Here is a 17,766-nt window from a genome sequence, read left to right as displayed (position 1 = left end):
TTATAAGATAACGCTGTTCCAGAAGTCAAAACCAAAGGAATAGGGTCCAGACACCCCCCTTTCGGAGCAGGGGTGAAGTTAAAAAAAAAAAAAAAAAAAAAAAAAAAAAAGGACGAATGTCTGTATTTAGCCAGTTTTTGTTTTTTTCTTTCATCGCAGCTACAAGGCCACCAGCTATGCAAGGCCACAAGTTATGCCAAGTCATCAGTTATGCTATAGATTATGTGAGCTGTAATTATATGATTAACTGCCTTTGTTTTGCTTCTGTAAGTTTGCTTATACAAATCCTGCTCAGTCTTTGTTCAAGGCTCAACTTTTTGGATGCGAATCCACTGAGGCGGTGCGCACCTTAAAATAAATATCCTCCTGTTTTCACCCATCCTGGTCTCTCTAGTCCTCTGCCTCCCACCGCAAAAGCATCAGTTGGTCCAACCCTTCAGTGGGAGACTCCCGCAATCCTCTCTCTCGGACCTCATGTCTCCCTTGCTTGCCTCTCAAGAGAGCTAGTGACAGAGCCTCAGACCTCAAGTCCCCCTGTGCCAGCCACAGTAGTTCTTCACACCCCGTCACTCTTACGGAATTGCTGATTTCCTCTATTTTCTTTTTTCTTTTTTTTTTTGAGATGGAGTCTTGCTCTGTCGCCCAGGCTGGAGTGCAGTGGCCGGATCTCAGCTCACTGCAAGCTCCGCCTCCCGGGTTCACACCATTCTCCTGCCTCAGCCTCCTGAGTAGCTGGGACTACAGGCGTCCGCCACCTCGCCCGGCTAGTTTTTTGTATTTTTTAGTAGAGACGGGGTTTCACTTTGTTAGCCAGGATGGTCTCGATCTTCTGACCACGTGATCCCCCGGTCTCGGCCTCCCAAAGTGCTGGGATTACAGGCTTGAGCCACCGCGCCCGGCCGATTTCCTCTATTTTCTTGTGTGATGGAGCAACTCTGCTTGGATTTTGTGCTCCAGGACAGGGTAAATGCCGACTGAAGATGTGACACCAGCCAGCGCTGCATACTTAAAGGACAATCTGGAGCCAAAGGTGGTGGCTACGCTTGTAGTCCCAGCTACTCTGGAAGGTGGAAGGCTTGCTTGGGCCCAGGAGAGTCCAGCCTGGGCAAAACAGCAAGACCATCTCTTTAAAAAAGTCTGAAACCAAGACTTCATCTTCTCAGTATTTTTGTGCACTAACTCACACTATTTTGAATAGAAGAACTGAGAGTAGGTGGGAAGAGAATGGGATCTTTTTCCCTTAAGACAGTCAGGGAGTCCAAGAGCAGTATGCGTTCTCAGCAGCCATTTTCAGTGGAGCATTTGACTGTGCCTCTTGTCCCTCACTCTGAACTCCAAATTGGTCATGGAAGAGAATCATCCTTCGTGGAAGTCAGATTGACGCTAAACCAGTTTTCTTTTTACACTGCCTATCTGCATGTAACTTACAAAAAGGAATGTACCAAGCCGCCTTCCTTATAATGCAGCAGAGATTAGATAATGAGGTAAATGTAAGTGCTCTATAAATACTAAATAATATAAAACCAGATTCTGCCACAAAGCCTGGGACCACAGTGATAGTTTGAAAAATGAAAGTTTTGGCTGGGCGCAGTGGCTCACGACTGTAATCCCAGCACTCTGGGAGGCCGAGACAGGCGGATCACCGGGTCAGGAGATCAAGACCATTCTGGCTAACAAGGTGAAACCCCGTCTCTACTAAATATACAAAAATTAGCCGGGTGAGGTGGCGGGCACCTGTAGTCCCAGCTACACGGGAGGCTGAGGCAGGAGAATGGCGTGAACCTGGGAGGTGGAGCTTGCAGTGAGCCGAGATTGTGTCACTGCACTCCAGCCTGGGTGACAGAGTGAGACTCTGTCTTGGGGAAGAAAAAAAAGGAAGTTTTAATTTTTTCCCTGAAATATCTCATATTAACTCCGTGGTAGTGTGATTATGAGGTCTGTCCAATTGAGTGAGAGTATTTGCTCCTGTGGTCAGAAAGAGTCATTATGTACAGCTTGATTAATGGTTAGAGAAGTTGAATATATAATATTAGAAATACATGGATACATGCTGAGTGTTGGTTATAATTTAGGGCTTTTTCCCAAGTTGATGACTGGATTTGTTACTTTCAAGTGTCTCCCAGGATGTACCAGGAGGTGTCTTCTTGGACATATAACTTCATGGACAGCTCCTTGTTTAACTTCTCTGGCTCATGTACTAGAAGATTAACCTTTGAAATGAATGAACATAGCACAAGAGTTATATTCTGGTCCTGAGAAGTACAATGTTGATTTAATATTTTTAGTGAGTCCAGTCATTTCCTGGATTTATTTCAAATAGAATCAGTCAGTCTCCATACCCCCTCCCTCTCTGGTCCTTGCTTGCTATGGTCTGAATGTTTGTGTTCCCCCAAAATTCTTATGTTGAAATCTTCACTACAAAGGTGATGGAATTAGGAGGTGGGGCCTTTGGAAGGTGATTGGGTCATGAGAGTGGAGCCCTCGTGAATGGTATTAGTGCCTTTATAAAAGAAACTGGAGAGACATCCCTCACTCCTTCCACCATGTGAAGGACACGAAAGAAGGTGCTGGCTATGAATCAGAAACTGGGCCCTCACCAGACACCAAATCTGTTTTGATCTTGAACTTCTTAGCTTCCAGAACTGTGAGAAATAAATTTCTGCAATTTATAAGCTACTCAGTTTATAGTATTTTGTTAGAGCAGCTTGAACAGACTAAAACAGTCTAAACGAGATTGTTAGAACCTTTCTCCTTTCAGGAATGTTGGCAGATGATGCTACACTGAAAGCGTTTGTGTGTCACTCTGCCAGGGACATGACGAAAGTGTGAAATGATCATATTGGGTTGGTCTTTTTTGTTTCGTTCTGTTTTGAAACAGAGTCTCACTCTATTGCCCAGGCTGGAGCGCAGTGGTGCGATCTCAGCTCACTGCAACCTCTGTCTCCTGGGTTCAAGTGATTCTCCTGCCTCAGCCTCCCAAGTAGCTGGGACTATAGGCAAGCGCCACCACGCCCGGCTAATTTTTGTATTTTTAGTAGAGACAAGTTTTTGCCATGTTGGTCAGGCTGGTCTTGAACTCCTGACCTCAAGTGTTTCCACCTCGGCCTCCCAAAGTTCTGGGATTACAGGCGTGAGCCACTGCACCCGGCCCATATTGGGTTTTTGTTGGTGTTTTGTTTTTTTCCTTGATGTAATTCATAGGTTCACAGATCATATTGTTAATACATATTAAAACAATTTTTTTTTTTTTGACATTGTTTCACTCTTGTTGCCCAGGCTGGAGTGCAATGGTGCAATCGCAATCTCGCAATCTTGGCTCACCACAACCTCCGCCTCCTGGGTTCAAGCAATTCTCCTGCCTCAGTCTCCCAAGTAGCTGGGATTACAGGCATGTACCATTACGCCTGGCTAATTTTGTATTTTTAGTAGAGATGGGTTTCTCCATGTTGGTCAGGCTGGTCTCAAACTCCAGATCACAGGTGATCCGCCCGCCTCGACCTCCTAAAGTACTGGGATTACAGGCGTGAGCCACTGTGCCTGGTCTGGTTTTTTTTGGTTTTTGTTTTTGTTTTTTAATTTAGGAATTTTTTCCCTGTATAATATTATTTGTTAAGCAACTTATAACTTGTATGTTTTAAATAAGCTTAAATTATTTCACATCATACTTCTGATGAGACTAAACACCATCTTATCTCTTGGAGAAATTGAAAACACAAATGCAGACGGGAATATGTGATACGTGCATTTAATGTGGGTTTTGGTCTTATGTATTCCAATTCTGTTCTGATTTCAGGCTGCGGTGTTATTTAGCAGTTTCTTTAACACCTGCAGCATGGTTAATATACCTGTTACTGTTAATGCTGCCTCTTGCTGAGGCTTCCTCCCTAGAACTTTTGCTAACTTAAGCAAATAGGAAATTTATGGAGAAGATATCGGGTAACTCAAAGAATCAAAGTAAGAACCTAATAATCAGGGTGGAAAGAACAGGAGCCGAGACCCACTCATTCATTCATTCATTCATTCATTCATTCATTTGGCAGATGTGTGCTCAGAATGTTCCAGGTGCTGTGCCTATAGCAATAAACAACATATTCAGAAATTCCTGCCATTCTGGAGACCACATTCTTACAGGGGAGGCAGTCTTGAGACACATAAATAAGTGGCATATTAGCAGGTGGTGAGTGCCAAGGGAAACTACAGCAGGGATGGGGGTAGGAAGCACCCAGGTGGCATGGGTAGTTGCAGTTTCAGATAGTTTTAGACAGGGAGCTACTGACTGATAATCAGGTCTCAGCTGTCACTCCTGTGACACAGCGGATATCTTTTTATTTTATTTATCTGATTTTGCCTGTGAATTTCATGATTCTTAGCCTGGGAGAATTTCATGATTCATATCCTGGGAGACAGCACCGATTGGCTTGCTTGGCTCTGGCTCCCTCCCTGCATCCATGGCTGGGGGAGTCAAGGCAACTGGACTGACAGTCGCAGCAAGACATACACCGTGGGGGAGAAGTAAGGGAGGGACTGCAGAAGAAACCAACAAAGGGCCATTGCAAGGGCCTGTTTACGTGGCATAGTAAGCAGGCATCGGCCGTGTGCGCTAGGGCCACTGGGGTAGCTAGGAGAACAAAGAGGAAAGGAGATCAGAGAGATGCCAAAGGTAGAAGACAGGATAGAGGAGCGATTGCAGAGAATCCTCCAAGTTGCCTTTGAAGTTCCCCAGCTGAGGAAATTAAAAGAATGCTCTTTTTCTAGTCTCAAACTCTTGACCTCAGATGATCCACCCGCCTTGGCCTCCCAAAGTGTTGGGATTCCAGGTGTGAGCCACTGCGCCTGGCCAAATTTTCTTTTCTTTTCTTTCTTTCTTTTTTTAGACAGAGTTTCGCTCTTGTTGCCAAGGCTGGAGTGCAATGACACAATCTCGGCTCACCGCAACCTCTGCCTCCTGGGTTCAAGTGATTCTCCTGCCTCAGCCTCCCAAGTAGCTGGGATTACAGGCATGTACCACTATGCCTAGCTAATTTTGTATTTTTTTGTATCTCCCTGTTGGTCAGGCTGGTCTCGAACTCCTAGCCTCAGGTGATCCACCGGCTTCGGCCTCCCGAAGTGCTGGGATTTACACGCATGAGCCACGGTGCCCAGCCAATTTTCTTTTTTAAAGAAAAAAAAGGTCTCACTCTGTTGCCCAGACTGGAGTGCAGGTGGGGCAGTCATAGCTACTGAAGCCTCAAAGCCTTGAACTCAGGGGCCAAGCAATGCTCTTGTCTCAGACTCCCAAGTGGCTGGGACCACAGGTATGCGCTGCCATGCCCAGCTAATTTTGTGTTTTTTGTAGAGCTGGGGTCTCACGGTGTTGCCCAGGCTAGTCTGGAACCCCTGGACTCAAGTGATCCTACCCTCCCACTTCAGCCTCCCAAAGTACTGGGATTACAGGGTGAACCACTATATTCGGCCTCTTAGAATTTTCAAAAACATGTAAGATTAAGTTTTCTAGAAAGAGTTATAAACTTAATATTTCTTCTTATCTGTCAGATATTTGAAGTAATCTATGTAGTAGTCAGCCAAATTATTTCTCTGCCAACAAAGGGTTACCCCATTCTCCCAAAATAATAATGTCTACCATCTGTTACCATCATTGTAGTACAGCTAATTTGGGATGCTATCAATCAGACAGGTTATTAGCAACCAGGTCAGTTTGGTTTTCTTATTTTTTTCTACTTTTCTATAATGGGTTTAAATCAGGATTTTTATTTCTTGGTCAGTGAACCAAATGTTGGGTTTAGTGGCTTTATGCCACTTTAGGACCAAAAATATCTATACACTGATACATAAAAGAATATTCTTGGCCAGGCACGGTGGCTCGTGCCTGTAATCCCAGCACTTTGGGAGGCCAAGGCGGTGGATCACGAGGTCCAGATATCGAGACCATCCTGGCCAACATGGTGAAACTCCGTCTCTGCTAAAAATACAAAAATTAGCCAGGTGTGGTGGTGTGCACCTGTAGTCCCAGCTACTTGGGAGGCTGAGGCGGGAGAATCACTTGAACCCGGGAGGTGGAGGTTGCAGTGTGCTGAGATCGTGCCACTGCACTCCAGCCTGGTGACAGAGTAAGACTCTGTCTCAAAAAAAAAAAAAAAGAATGTTCTTGAGCTTTATATTTTGACCAAAATTAGGCAATAGTTACCTTAAAGAAAAATGATACAGTGAAAATCATTTTGGCTTTATTAAAGCTCCTAAAAAAAACTCTAGAATTAGGGCTTCTTGAGGTACTTTTTAACAGAAACATTTACGGCATTTTGTACATATGTGTGCAAAGTCCCTTATTGACATTTATGTCATGGTTATAAAGACTAATTTGGTAACAATATTCAGTCTCCAGTAAATATGTGGTTAATTGATATGTAAATTACTTCCAAAATACAAATTAATAGTCTCATATTACATTTTTGTGCTTTGCTACCTTTACCTCAAACAAAATAATCTGTGTGGTTCTTCATGCTTGTTTCCGCACCTTTTGCCCAGCTTTGCTTGCGTCATCGGCCAGAGGACTGTCAGCACCTCATGAAGCCCTTTAAATGCTTCTCTGAGGTCATTTGCATAATGTTGTGGCCTATAGTAGGTACTTAATAAAATAGCTGATGGATGGATGAATGAATGAATGAATAAGGATGAGGAAATGAGCAAGCTAGGCATGCCTGCATCTGAAGCAGAAGTGGCCCAAAAATGCAAGGAAAAGAAACTTGGCAGGAATAGCAGGAAGAAGAAAGGTGGAGGATGGTATTGTGTGAGTTTGCTAGGGCTGTGTGACAAAGTGATACAAACCTGATGTCTCCAGCAACAGACGTTTGTTGTCTCACAGTCTTGGAGGCCAGAGTGCAAGATCAAGTTGTGAGCGGAGCTGGTTCCTTCTGTGGGCTGTGAGGAAGAATCTGTCGCAGGCCTCTCTCCTAGCCTCTGCTGGCTCGCTGGCAGTCTCTGGTGTCCCCTGGCTTGGAGGTACATCATTCTGATCTGTCTTCATCTTCACGTGGCGTGCTCTCTGTGGGCGTCTCTGTGTCCAGTTTTCCATTTTTATAAGGATACCAATCATGTTGGATTAGGGCCCACCCTGATGACCTAATTTTAGCTTAATTATCTCTTTATAAGACCCTATCTCCAAATAAGATCACTTTCTGAGGGTTAGGGGCTAACTGGGGAATAGAACTCTAACATATGTTTTTTAAGGTGGGATGAATTCAGCCTGTAACAAGTACCTTTGAAACAGATGAAGGCAGCCTGTAGAGGGGATCCTTGGGCCTTCAAACACTGTGGCCCCACTTTACTGCCTGCTTTTGGGGACCTCAAAAACTTAGAGGAATCCTCTGCCAATTTTCAACCCAGTATGCTGCCCAGACTTTAGTGTCTGTGGATGGTCCTCCTTTGAAATGCCTGTGGCCATGCTGACCACCGTTGACCTCGCCATGGCCCCACGACTCATTGTGCTCTGCCTTTTCTTGCCTGGTTCTTCACCTTCTGGCCTGCTTGTCTTTACGTAGTATTGACAGCATAGCTGGCCCACCTGGGAGTGTGACCGGGCCCGGGCCAAGCAGCGGGGGCATGGAACCAGACCGCTGTGCTGTGCAGTGGAGACTTTTGGAACCGAGGACAGCTGAATGAGAGGTAGACTGGCTGCTAGCATTCACCAGCATGTGTGCCCCAAACCTGCGGGGAGGGCCCCCTTCTCCTCTCTCTCTGTTTAACCTGTGACAGTCTGTCTCTTAGACCAAGCCAGGGGACCTCTTGTAGCTGCAGTGTGTGCTCCATGCCCCACCAGGTCTAGTCATATGTGGCGGGGGGGGAGGGGCAGGTGTTTAGAGGTGCACAGTGTGTGCACTGCTGTGTGTGTTTGCTATTTACTCTTTAAAAAAACATTTATTTTGAGACAGGGCCTCACTCTGTCACCCAGGCTGGAGTGCAGCGGTGCAATCTTGGCTCTCTGCAATCTCCACCTCCCAGGCTCAAGCAATTCTTCTGCCTCAGCCTCCCAAGTAGCTAAGACTACAGGTGCCTATCGCCATCCCCAGCTAATATTTGTATTTTTTGTAGGGATAGAGTTTCACCATGTTGCCCAGGCTGGTCTTAAACTCCTGAAACCAAGTGATCTGCCCACCTCGACCTCACAAAGTGCTGGAATTACAGGCATGAGCCACCGCACCTGGCCTTGTTATTGACTCTTCAAACAAGTGTGGGGTCAGTTAGGTGCTGGGTGCTGAGTTCTCACCTCCACCACCTCACCAAAGCCACGCTTGCCACATCCCAGGGATCAGTTCTTGGTCCGTGTCTTGCTGCCCCCGTGGGCTGCACTGGTGTGGTGCGTCATGCTTTCTTCCGTGAGCCTGTTCTTCTGCATCATCACCTTTCCTGTTCCACTGCTTGCCTCAGATGGCTTGGCTGGTCCCCCCTTATCTTCTAGGCCTTTTAGTACCAAATGCCCCCCGTCTTTGTTCAGGAGCCTCTCGCTTTCTCTATCCACACTTGCTCCCTTGTGATCTTGCAGTACTATGGCTTGAAACAGGCTCCCGTCTCTCTAGTTCATGCCTGCGGGCTGGGCCTCTCCACTCAACTTGCAGCTCACTGTGCTCCTGCCTACCTGACGTCGCTGTATGGAAGCGTCACTGGTGCCAGAAAGAGCCTGCACCAGACCCTGAATACTCAACCCCAGCACCCCGATGTTTCCATCTGCACCTCAGTTAATGCTCATGTAGCTGCACTTCCTCACACCCCCACACTCAATCCTTGGGCAGAGTGTTCAGCCCTCACCTCAAAATGCAGCAGAATCCGACCTTTTCTGACCTTCACTGCTATCACTTGGCTCAAGCCGTCAGCATCTCACCTGGAACACTGTGGCCAGCTTCTGCCTTTTCCCTGTTCTCAGCACAGCAGCCAGAGTAGCCTTATTAAAATTTAAGCCAGATTGTGTCGGCCCCTCCTCTGAACTCTCTTCATGGCTTCCCAGACAACTCAGAGTGAAAGCCGTAGTCCCTGCAGTGGCCTTAAGACCACCGCCCCGGCCGGGCGCGGTGGCTCAAGTCTGTAATCCCAGCACTTTGGGAGGCCGAGATGGGCGGATCATGAGGTCAGGAGATCGAGACCATCCTGGCTAACACGGTGAAACCCCGTCTCTACTAAAAACACAAAAAACTAGCCGGGCGAAGTGGCGGGCGCCTGTAGTCCCAGCTACTCGGGAGGCTGAGGCAGGAGAATGGCGTAAACCCGGGAGGCGGAGCTTGCAGTGAGCTGCGATGGGTCCACTGCACTCCAGCCCGGGCGACAGAGCAAGACTCCGTCTCAAAAAAAAAAAAAAAAAAAAAAAAAAAAAAAAAAAAGACCACCGCCCCAACCTCATCCACCCTCTCTCACTGCCACCACACAGTTTCCTCTGTCTTTTGAGAATTTGTCTTACAGGGCTTATTCTCTCACCTGAGGAATTTCCTGACCACTACCCCTTCCCTCATTCCCTCTTTTTTTCTTGGAGACAGGGTCTCGCTATGTTGCTCAGCTCGAACTCCTGGGCTCCAGCGAGCCCACCGAAGCCTCCCCTGTAGCTGGGATTGTAGACGCACACCACCACACCCGGCTCTCATAAGCCTCCCCTGTAGCTGGGATTGTAGACGCACACCACCACACCCGGCCCTCATTTACTCTTTCTTTTTCTTCCTTTATTTTTCTCCACAGCACTTCTTCTTATCTCATATACTATATATTTTACTTGTACTTTGTTCGCTGGGCTTTCTCCCTAAAATGTAAGCTTCGTAAGAGGAGGAAGATTTATTTGCTTTGTTCACTGCTGTATTTTTCATGCCTAGAACAGTGCCTGGCACACATTAGACATTCAGTAAATACTAGTTGAATGAATGAATGTATGAATAGCAATTAAGATCATGGGCTTTGGAGCCAGCCAGACCTGGCTTTATATCTCGGTGCCCTCTTTATACTGTCTTGATGACGGCGCCAGTTACTTCACTTTCATTCAAAAATGGTTTATTGTGTGCCAGGCACTAAGCTTGGCTCTAGGGATATACAGGGATGAATAAAAACAGATAAATCTCTCCTGAGAAGCTGACAGTCATGGAGGAAAGTACTTAGCTCAGGTAACGTGGGGGATCAGACAGGAGGGCTTTATGGTCCAGCCCTGGAAGTGGGTATACCCATTTTTGGCTGTTTTTTATTCCAATAGTTTTGGAGAAACAGGTGGTGTTTTGTTTGCATGGAAAAGTTCTTTAGTGGTGGTTTCTGAGATTTTGGTGCACCTGTCACCCAAGCGGTACACCCGTTTTGTACATTGCTCTGTCACATGGCCACTTTTAACTGCAAAGGGGGCAGAGCCACAGAAGTACTAGCTGGGCAGCCACTTCCTGGCAACGACTCTGCGTAATGAGAGTGCATCTTGAGTCAGCATAGGACAGTTGGCTCTCTGGGCCATGTCTGTCCTCTAGCCACCAAATATCCAGGCACAGCCTTCTTCCCTTACAGGCATCCTAATCTCCCTTCAAAGACCAGAATGAGGCCAGGTGCGGTGGCTCATGCCTGTAATCCCAGCACTTTGGAAGGCTGAGGCAGACAGACCACAAGATCAGGAGATGGAGACCATCCTGGCCAACATGGTGAAACCCCGTCTCTATTAAAAATACAAAAATTAGCTGGGTGTGGTTGCACGCACCTGTAGTCCCAGCTACTTGGGAGGCTGAGGCAGGAGAATCACTTGAACCTGGGAGGCAGAGGTTGCAGTGAGCCGAGATCGCACCACTGCACTCCAGCCTGGCGAGAGAGCAAGACTCTGTCTCAGGAAAAAAAAAAAAGACCAGAAAGACCTCTGCTCTGTTTCCTCCATGAGTGCTAGACGTGGCTCCTCAGGATTCAGCAGCCTACATAAAGAACCAAATCATCTTCCCTCCTCATACCTAATATACCGTGGGGAAGCAGAGGCAGGGTGACTATTGCAGAAATTCCCTTTTAGGAAAGGAAGAGCGGGGTGCCCTCAGTAGACACTGGCCCATCAGCGAAAGGGCCCTGTGGGGGTGGGGAACATTCCTTGAATAGTGCCCAGTTATGCCCTCACCTGTGTTCACTGTGTCCCATGGCTGCACCCCCAGGACATTTTCCTTCTTGAGCCAGCTAAGATGGACAGACAGATGAAACCTCCACAGGTTTCTTTTTTTTTTTTTTTTGAGACGGAGTCTCGCTCTGTCGCCCAGGCTGGAGTGCAGTGGCCGGATCTCAGCTCACTGCAAGCTCCGCCTCCCAGGTTCACGCCATTCTCCTGCCTCAGCCTCCCGGCTAGTATTTTTTTGTATTTTTTAGTAGAGACGGGGTTTCAGCATGTTAGCCAGGATGGTCTCGATCTCCTGACCTCGTGATCCACCCGTCTCAGCCTCCCAAAGTGCTGGGATTACAGGCTTGAGCCACTGCGCCCGGCTAGTTTTTTTTTGTATTTTTTAGTAGAGACGGGGTTTCACCATGTTAGCCAGGATGGTCTCGATCTCCTGACCTCGTGATCCACCCGTCTCAGCCTCCCAAAGTGCTGGGATTACAGGCTTGAGCCACTGCGCCCGGCTAGTTTTTTTTTGTATTTTTTAGTAGAGACGGGGTTTCACCATGTTAGCCAGGATGGTCTCGATCTCCTGACCTCGTGATCCACCCGTCTCAGCCTCCCAAAGTGCTGGGATTACAGGTTTGAGCCACCGCGCCCGGCCACCTCCACAGGTTTCTTAAGCAGTGCAGAGCTTTGCAGACCCACTGCTACTGATTGGAGTTTGTGGGTTTGAAGGTTGTTTTAAGGCTCAAGCAGTTCAAGGCTGTCTTCATCCTGGATCCAAGTTCTTCAGCACCATACTTCTCTCAGAAACATAGTCGGCTTTGGCCTGGCGCTGTGGCTCATACCTGCAATACCAGCACTTCGGGAGGCCGAGGCAGGCAGGTCATGAGGTCAGGAGATCAAGACCATCCTGGCTAACACGGTGAAACCCCGTCTCTACTAAAACTACAAAAAATTAGCCGGGCGTGGTGGCGGGCACCTGTAGTCCCAGCTACTCGGGAGGCTGAGGCAGGAGAATGGTGTGAATCTGGGAGGCGGAGCTTGCAGTGAGCCAAGATTGCGCCACTGCACTCCAGCTGGGTGACAGAGCAAGACTCTGTCTCAAAAAAAAAAAGAAGAAAGAAACATAGTCAGCTTTTGATCTTGTTAAGCTAAATTTATAGGTAGCCATTGGTTTGTACTAAGCTCCTATACTAGGCCCAACAAATCAAACCACAATGGAGTCACTCATGCTGAAGTTCCGTGTCACCATGCTGAAAGTTGTTTGACCTTCTGAGAGATCAGGAGAGAGATGTAGTAGCCAAATCCCCAAACAGGCCAATTTTAGCCAGCATGATAAGGAGGTCCCCTCTGCTTTAACCTTTGCAAGAGGCAAGGAGCAAGGGAAGTAACTTTGAAAGGACTAGTCTGCTTTTTGTTCTCTGTGTCTGCTTGCTTCAGCCCTTTTCTGCCTATAAAACCAAACTTCTCTGTTCAGCTCATTGAAACAGTCATTCTGTTTTCTTTCTCTTTCTCTCTCTCTTTCTTTCTCTCTCTCTCTTTCCATGCCTCCCTCCTTCCCTTCTTCCTTTTTTTTTTTCTCTTTCTCTTTCACAGGCTCTTGTCTGTTGCTCAGGCTGAAATGCAGTGGCGCAGTCACGGCTCATTGCAGCCTTGACCTCCTGGGCTCCAGTGATCCTCCTACCTCAGCCTCCTGAGTAGCTGGGACTACAGGTGCACACCACCATGTCTAATTTGTTTTTGTACAGATGGGGGTCTCACTGTGTTGCCCAGGCTGCATTCTGTTTTTTAGAATGAGGTGTTGCCCAATTCTAGCATCGCGAAGAAAAGCCAACTAGATTCCAACTTGAAATTTGATGTAATTTTATCCTTTGACGATTTGTTTGCTTCTAGCCAGTTCCATGTGCCAATAGTTGCACCCACCCTTCTTTCCTAGACACGTTCTCAAACTTGAACTTTCTTTTTTCCCATCCCTCCCCTCCCCTCCCCTCCCCTCCCTTCCGTTCCCTTCCTTTCCCTTCCCTTCCTTTGAGTTTTGCTCTTGATGCCCAGGCTGGAATACAATGGCATGATCTCAGCTCACCACAACCTCTACCTCTCAGGTTCCAGCGATTCTCCCACCTCAGCCTCCCGAGTAGCTAGGATTACAGGTGCACGCCACCACGTCCAGCTAATTTTGTATTTTTACTAGAGACAGGGTTCCTGCGTGTTAGTCAGGCTGGTCTTGAACTGCTGACCTCAGGTGATCGGTCCGCCCCGGCCTCCCAGAGTGCTGAGATGACAGGCGTGAGCCGCCACACCCGACCGAATTTTCTTTCTTTCAAGTCTCTACTCTCCCCAGATTGATTGGGGGCTGTCTTGAGGCAGCAGTTTGGGTGGGAAAACCACACCCCGATCTGCTTGTTGCACAGAGCTGAGTTTCTATGTGCTTTCGTCTTTCAAAGCCTTTTCCAGTCTTGTTTTCCACGTCTGGGAGTCCAGGAATAGGTGGCCTTTCATACTCTCTAAAGGCCCAAATTTCTGGTCTGTTTGCACTTTTTTTTTTTTTATTGCTGCTTACAAAGCCAGCAATTCTTGCTTGAGCTCCGTTCCCCAGCAAAATACCTTCCTCGGTATGACGAGTAACAGCACGTACTACTGCTGTTTGACCTGTTTGCTGGAGCGTAGGGCTCTCTAAGCACTTGGTCTGTGTGTTCTGCCTCTTGAGTTATCATCACAGACAACACTGTACTAAATGTGTTGCTGCTACTGAATGACACAGAGCTCCGGCTGCTAGGCCTACTGCTAGACCATCTGTTTACCTGAGGTTTGTTTTAGGTTAACATTTCCCTTCAAGATACTGACATCTGTATCAGTGAAACTAATACTTGCTGCTGTAACAGATAAACCTTAAAATCTCTCTCGTTTGTGAAAAAGTAAGAATATAATTTATTTTTCATGTCTGTAAAAGCCATGTTGAGGGTGGTCAGGGAGGGAGTGGGTGAGTGGACTATGCTTCGTGCAGTCATTCAGGGTTCCAGGCTGGCGGAAGTTCTGAGTCATCAACGCATGGCTCCCAAGATCCTCCTGCGGATCTCGGTCCATCTACCGAACAAAGAAATGAGAGCACGGAGAACCGTGTGGCAGATTCTTCCAGGCCAGTTGTGGAAGTGGCATAAACACTTCTGTCCAATTCTGTTGTCCAGATCGCAGTCACATGCCCCCCTCCCCGCAGGGGACTGGGAAATGTAGTCTCTCGTTGGGCCGCCACTTCCCAGCAGCAGTGTTAGGAGTTCACTATGTATTCTGATTACTAATCCCTTATCAGATATATAATGTGCAGATATTTTCCCCCATTCCATGAGCTATGAAATTCACTTTGCCTATTTTTTCTTTTGTAACATGAGCCTTTGGTGTCCTGACTATATCTCTTTTGACAATAAAATATTTTCCTTCTTTTTTACAGCTGAAATTGAGAATAAACTAGGTTTTATAGAAATTCCTAAAAGTCAGTTGCTGTATTAATCTATCCTAAAGATCCACATTGAGTGGGAAGAAAAAGGGGGAAAAAACTTTCATCTTTAAAATTACCTTTATGTAGAAAAGCTCTTTGGTTCTTGGTTATCTCATAGACTGTGGCTTCACACATTAAGCAAATTGATAATATGCTAAGTTTTAAAGAATCTTTTAAAAACTTGGTCTGATAGGATTCTATAATTGAGCTAATCGATTCTATTGTCAATCTTAAAAAAGATACCAGAGAAAAATATCTCCAAATTTAATGAATGTATTAGGGAGTAACAAAGAGGATTGTAATTTGGGATGCACAGCCATGGCAAGCCACAGGTGCACCTGAAAAGGGGAAAGGAAGAGGAAGCTTTTATTTGGCAAACAGGGAGAGGTTCACAGAAGCTGCTTGAAAACAGAGTTCACTGGTTCCATGGGCTCAAGATTGCAGTTAGCATCAGTTCTGTGGTGGAGATGCCGCTGTGGGGCAGGACTGGTTCCAGGGGCTCAAAATCGCATTTGGCATCAGTTCTGTGGTGGAGATGCCGCTATGGGGCAGGTGTTCTTTCAAGAGTATCTTATCTCAATTGCTGCAGTCCTAAAAATGTCCAGACCAGGCCAGGCAAGGTGGCTCATGCTTGTAATCCCAGCAGTTTGGGAGGCTGAGGCAGGAGGGTCACTTGGGCCCAGGGGTCTGAGACCAGCTTGGACAACATGGCAAGATCTCTTCTCTACAAAAGCTTTTTAAAAAAATAGCCATGTGTGGCCAGGCACAGTGGCTCATGCCTGTAATCCCAGTACTTTGGGAGACCGAGGCGGGCAGATCACCTGAGGTCAGGAGTTCGAGACCAGTCTGGCCAACATGGTGAAACCCCGTCTCTACTAAAAATACATAAATTAGGCCAGGCACAGTGGTTCATGCCTGTAATCCTAGCACTTTGGGAGGCCAAGGCAGGTAAATCACCTGAGGTCTGGAGTTCGAGACCAGCCTGACCAACATGGAGAAACCGTGTCTCTACTAAAAATACAAAATTAGCCGGGCATGGTGGCACATGCCTGTAATCCCAGCTACTCGGGAGGCTGAGCCAGGAGAATCGCTTGAACCCAGTAGGCGGAGGTTGTGGTGAGCCAAGATCACACCATTGCACTCCAGCCTGGGCAACAACAGTGAAACTCTGTCCTCCACCCAGCCAAAAAAAAAATATATATAGCCATGTGTGGTAGTGCGTGCTTGTGGTCCCAGCTGCTGAGGAGGCTGAGATAGCTGGATCTCTTGAGTCCAGGAAGTCAAGGCTGCAGTGAGCCTTGCATTTTGCATTCTAGCCTGGGTGACAGAGCAAGACTCTATCTCAAGAAAGAAAAAAAAAAACAGTCTAGTGGTAAACCTGGTCTCAGAAATATCTGCATATGTGCCAAATGTAGGTCGTGAAAAGCATGAGATGCATGAAGGATGTGAAAGAATTTCTTGTGGGGTTATTTTAGAAACTCCTCCTGATGGTTCTTATCTCAGACATGCAAGCAAGAGCCCTTTTTTGTGCCTTCCCTGCTCCAAGTTTGTTTGGGTCTGACAAGAGTGCTTTCATCCTGTTATGACCAGCTGCCTGACCCTCCAGTGCCTGGCACACAGGACAGGGACAGCAGATGTCTTCTGAATAACTAGTTTGTTAGCCAGGATTCACAGTATGGAAAGATGACTGGGGCTGCCAAGGCCACCCAGCCTCCCTGGGGCCTTCACTGCCTGGAGCTGGCTGAGGGCGGCAGCAGCCAGGATGAAGAGGAAAGCCTAACACCTTGACTTGTTTTCCTCTTCATCCAAGAAGGGAACCTGGGAACCAGTCTTCAGTGGGAATCTTCTGTGGATGTAGAAAACCGTACCCTAAAAAAAAAAAGAAAACCGTACCCTAAAGGGGAAGGGAAGGAATACTGAATCCTCCTCATGGCCTGGTAGCTTTCTATATAAGTTACCCCACAGCAAGCCTACTAGATGCTGAGATCTCTATGTGCAAATACCCCAGAACACCACCAAGATAAGGCATGGCGACTCATTGGAAGCCTTGTCTTCCTTGGGCCCATCTGTGAGGAGCAGAACAGCTCACCTCTTGCCTGACATGCTAGTCCTGGGTGATGCATCCAGCCTACCTCTTGTTGCCACCCTACCCCACCATCAGTGCCACACACCCATGAACACAAACCCACTGGGGCTGAGCGGCTGTGCCACTGTCACAGGATCCTCAGGGTGTCACTTCACCAGCTGGAAACTTCGGTGGCCAGTGGTGGCTTTGCCTGAGTTTTGCTTGGGCCCACTGGGCTCCTTCCGCCCACTTGGCCTGGCAGGCTGTGCTTGTCTTTCACTACTGGTCCAGATCCCATGCCTGCCAAGGGCAAGCCAGGTGCAGAGCAGCAAGGGTTGCATGAGCAAATGAGTGCGGGGTCCAGCCACTGGGCACGGCCAGGCATGCCAGCTATGGCAGGGTGGGCAGCTCCAGGCACCAGCGTGGGCCCTGCCTACCTGCTGTGGCTGTGGCTAGACCAAGCATACTGCAAGCAGCTTCCACTGTGGGCACCAGGGAACATGGTGATGCCCAGAAGCTTGGAGGCTCCAGGAACCACAGAGCTTCAAAGAGGGTGTCACAGCTTTGGCTTGGGGAGCTCCTAAATCTGGGCTCCCCAAGGGGCCACAACTCTTCTCTCTTCTCTCTTCATCACCCACAACGTGGTGAGTTGGCAGGTGTGCTTCAGCCTGTTTGTGTTACAGCTCTTTCAGTCCCGCCATTCAGTGGGTCCCAAGTTCTTGTCCCATGTCCAGGAAGAATGAGGTACACAGACAACTGGAGGGCAAGCAAGGAGAAGAGGTGCTTTGCTGAGTGACAGATGACAGTACAGCTCTCAGGAGACCCAAAATGGGTAGCTCCTTTCTGCAGGCAGATCATCCCATCATCTGTGCAGCCCTCAGAGGAGAGGAGACCTGGAGTAGGTAGCTCCTATCTGCAGGCCGGTCATCCTGATGAGTGTACAGCCCTCAGTGGAGAGGAGACCCACAGTGTGTAGCACCTTTCTGCAGGCAGGTTGTCCTGTTTTCTGCCTGAGTCTGGCTGAGTCGGGAGTTTTTATGAGCTTCAGAGGGGAGGAAGTGCATGCTGATTGGTCCATGGGCGGGCCCAGAAAAACCAGCGTAAGTTCTCACTCCAGTCTGCAGAACTGGCAGC

At 47.7% G+C, this 17,766-nt stretch overlaps 1 protein-coding gene across 15 annotated transcripts in view; it reads left to right on the top strand.

The window, feature by feature from the left end:
• Window positions 1–17,766, top strand: part of GRK4 (G protein-coupled receptor kinase 4) — a 76,717-nt gene that overhangs the window by 1,275 nt on the left and 57,676 nt on the right. The window contains exons 1-2 of one of the 15 annotated variants that reach the window (XM_073012563.1): window positions 6,896–6,996; window positions 7,536–7,659. The exons of the other annotated variants lie outside the window; for them this stretch is intronic. Coding sequence (XP_072868664.1) covers window positions 7,653–7,659 — 7 coding nt within the window. The 5' untranslated portion in view covers window positions 6,896–6,996; window positions 7,536–7,652. Of the gene's footprint in view, window positions 1–6,895; window positions 6,997–7,535; window positions 7,660–17,766 lie in introns of those variants that run through there. 15 annotated transcript variants of the gene reach the window in all.

Source organism: Chlorocebus sabaeus, chromosome 27 (genome assembly GCF_047675955.1).
Source record: "Chlorocebus sabaeus isolate Y175 chromosome 27, mChlSab1.0.hap1, whole genome shotgun sequence".
In the NCBI taxonomy this organism is placed as follows: Eukaryota; Metazoa; Chordata; class Mammalia; order Primates; family Cercopithecidae; genus Chlorocebus; species Chlorocebus sabaeus.
Note: the sequence above shows the minus strand (reverse complement) of the source record. Positions and strands in the feature narration are given on the sequence as shown.